This window comes from Malurus melanocephalus, unplaced genomic scaffold, assembly GCF_030028575.1.
Source record: "Malurus melanocephalus ecotype Western Australia unplaced genomic scaffold, MMel_1.1 scaffold_664, whole genome shotgun sequence".
Classification (NCBI taxonomy): Eukaryota; Metazoa; Chordata; class Aves; order Passeriformes; family Maluridae; genus Malurus; species Malurus melanocephalus.
The window spans coordinates 244,205-247,128 of NW_026623896.1; the positions used below are offsets into that span (position 1 = coordinate 244,205).

General features: G+C 44.6%; 1 protein-coding gene across 1 annotated transcript in view; it reads right to left on the reverse strand.

The window, feature by feature from the left end:
- LOC130584076 (cis-aconitate decarboxylase-like) overlaps nucleotides 1-1,112 on the reverse strand; it is a 4,724-nt gene extending 3,612 nt beyond the window's left edge. The window contains exon 1 of the mRNA XM_057383835.1: nucleotides 1,068-1,112. Within this exon, the coding sequence (XP_057239818.1) occupies nucleotides 1,068-1,112 (45 nt within the window). The remainder of the gene's footprint in view (nucleotides 1-1,067) is intronic.
- Between the last annotated feature and the right edge of the window lie 1,812 nt (nucleotides 1,113-2,924).

Here is a 2,924-nt window from a genome sequence, read left to right on the forward strand (position 1 = left end):
GTGGGTCAGATTTAGGGGCCCTGCAGGAGCAGGGAGCTGGAATTCATCTCCCTCCTGGCTCCTTTCCAGCCTGGGGTACTCTCTGATTCCGTGTGCTCTCCATGTAAAATTCCATATTCCACAGATGCTCTGGGAACCTCCTGGGGTGGCTTCCAGAAGGTTCAAGTGAAGCAACTTCAGAGCTCAGCCCCATCCCCTCACCTTGGATTTCCAACAACCGTTTTTGGGAGGTTTCAATCAAATTATGTCCCTTTATCCGGAGGAAAGGCAGAGCAGGGATGGACCTCATAAATCCAAAGTTTCCATAATTTTTTGGAAAGCAGAACTAGACCCAAAGCCTGGATTTGTCCAGAAGCTTGGTCCTTCAAGGCACTGAAGTGTCTTGACTCAGWCAACAAAGCTCTAAAGCCCTATGTATTTCAAATCCTTAAAAATCCTTAAAAATAATCCTTAAAAATAAATTAAAATTCTATGGAAAATTCCCAATTTGTGTCTATTGTGTGTTTTCATTTCAGTGACAAATTGCCTTGTTTAGATTATATATAGATCACTATTATATATATTCATTTATATACATTTTTCTGTAATTAACATATTAATCTATAATTTTTAAAAGTATTTATAATTCCAGAACTAGAATACAGAATATAATGAATAGAATTACRTTTATAACTCATAGAATTAAAATCGTTATCGCCTGTTGTAATTTATATCATTAATTTTAGGGTGCATAGGAGAGCAGGAAAAACAAAATTCCATGTGGCAAACATTTGCAGGATGGCAAATCCAATATATTTACTTATGGATGGATGTGGGGGTGCACACTCAGATGCAGATAAAAGATGTATTAATGTCCAAATTAAATGAATCACAGATGAAAAAAATTAAAAATATTTTGCTCCCAGAGGAAGGCTCATCCAGATCAGCAGGTACACAAGCGGCTTTGTTTTGGGAACAGCAAACACGGCAATTAATGAAATGACCATTCCCTAATTTCCCTARGTTGGATCCATCCCGAAATGTCACATCCAGTGACTCACGGAGCGCTGGCTCGTGTTTGGGCTCACCTCGAGCCCGTCTGAGCCTCCTGTAAACACAGCTGGGAACGCCATCAGCGCCCGAGTCACCGGGAGAGCATTCCCGCTCCCGCTCCYATCGGAATGCCGACACTCGGCACTGCGGGACTGCTGCCGACCCCGGCCCGGGCCCGGAGCATCCCCAGCTCCCCCCGCCGCCCTCCCGGGCCGGGAGTGGTGATGTCAGAGCTTGGAGAGGCTGCAGGAAAATCTGCTCCAATCACCCAGCACCCAGAAACGGTGAATTGTTTCCTACCCGGCATCAAATGCTCTTTGTCACCTCAGGAGGCAGCGAGACTTTTTAACCCCTCAGCTAAAAACATTCCAGGGTTTTTCCCTGGYATGGCAGGACTTCATTACAAAAGTAAAAACTCTGTCGCAGACAAATAAATCCCTGTGGATTATTCTTACTTCTCTTGTYCTCAAGTGCTCATTAAGCAACATTCCTTGCATTTATTGTGTTAATAACTCATTTTAAAATAAATTAATAGATATAATAAACCATGATTTAAARTAAGTTAATAAGCTTAAAATAAACTTAAACTTACAATAAACCAAGAACCCTTTTTAAAAGAAGTTAATTTACAATAAGCTTATAATAAACCGAGAACACTTTTAAAAAGAAGTTATTAAACATAATAGACCAAGAAGACATTTTAGGATCAGTTGATAAACAAACTTACACCACGTTAAAAGACAGAACAGACAAAGCGACTGCACAGCCAAGTTGYTGTGTATTTATCCAAAGCTGAGCAGTGCTGGAGACACAGAGAGAGATCCCTGGATCGCTCCAGGCAATGCCCAGAGCAGGATCAAGTGTAATTAGGAAGCAGTGACAAGCGGAGTTAAGGATCTGAGCCACCCTTTCAACATCTTACATTTGTGGGCAAAGAATTTGGAAAGTCTGGTTCTAAACCAGTTAAAGTTCTGGTTTAGCACAGGACCAACAATCCACATTTTTACTCTTTGCTGTTTTTCTCCTGGTCCATTATCCCCGAGGGCACAAAGGACCTCCAAATATTTGGAAGTTTTTCATTCCAAGAATTTGAGGATTTCCCTCGGCATGCTCAGCCCAGCACCCTCTTTTACAGCGATACCATGATTATTTAGGGATACCCGCTAGGAAAGGATGGGGAATGCTGAGAGATACAAACCGTGGGCAGCAGTTTTGTGGACTTGCCGAGAGCTTGCCAAGAACTTCTGGGATTTCTAGAGGAGAGACACAGACGGAGAATTTGTCACCGGAGCTGCTGGAAGGTTTTTCAGAGCAGCTTTCCTGGTTGTGCCTCTCGTTGTGAGACACTCACAGATCAAACGAGCGCGTAAAAGGAACAACATATTTAAAAGAGGRAAAAAATATTTTCCAAAACGGAGTCCAGCAAGGATGCCAAGAACATCCAGGGAAATAAAGGCGCACAGTGGAAGGGGCAGCAGAGCCTCTCCAGCCCTGCCACGAGCGGGTCCGGCTCAGAGCGGGCACAGGAGCAAAACCCACGGAGCACATCCCAACAACAACAACCCCACATGGCCCCGTCCAGAGTATGTTTGGGACACAGGAAAGGAGCAGAATGGCAGGAAAAGGTCAGTGACTGAATCAAGTGGCTGTGAAAACCACTGGGATTTGTTARTTTTGGGGCAGGCTCCCCTTTAATGCCATGCTCAGCTGGACAGCAGAGGAACCGCCCGGAAAGCGACATTTCCTCCTTATAGTGCAAAAGGCAAGCTCAGGGATSGGGAGGGTGTGCATGGAAGGGTTTTACCTGGAAGGTGGAGTAGACCATGCTGGTGGCTGCCTCTCCCGGTGCTTTTSCCGGCTGAGTGTGCTCGGCGCGAGGGTGGCAGAGGTGT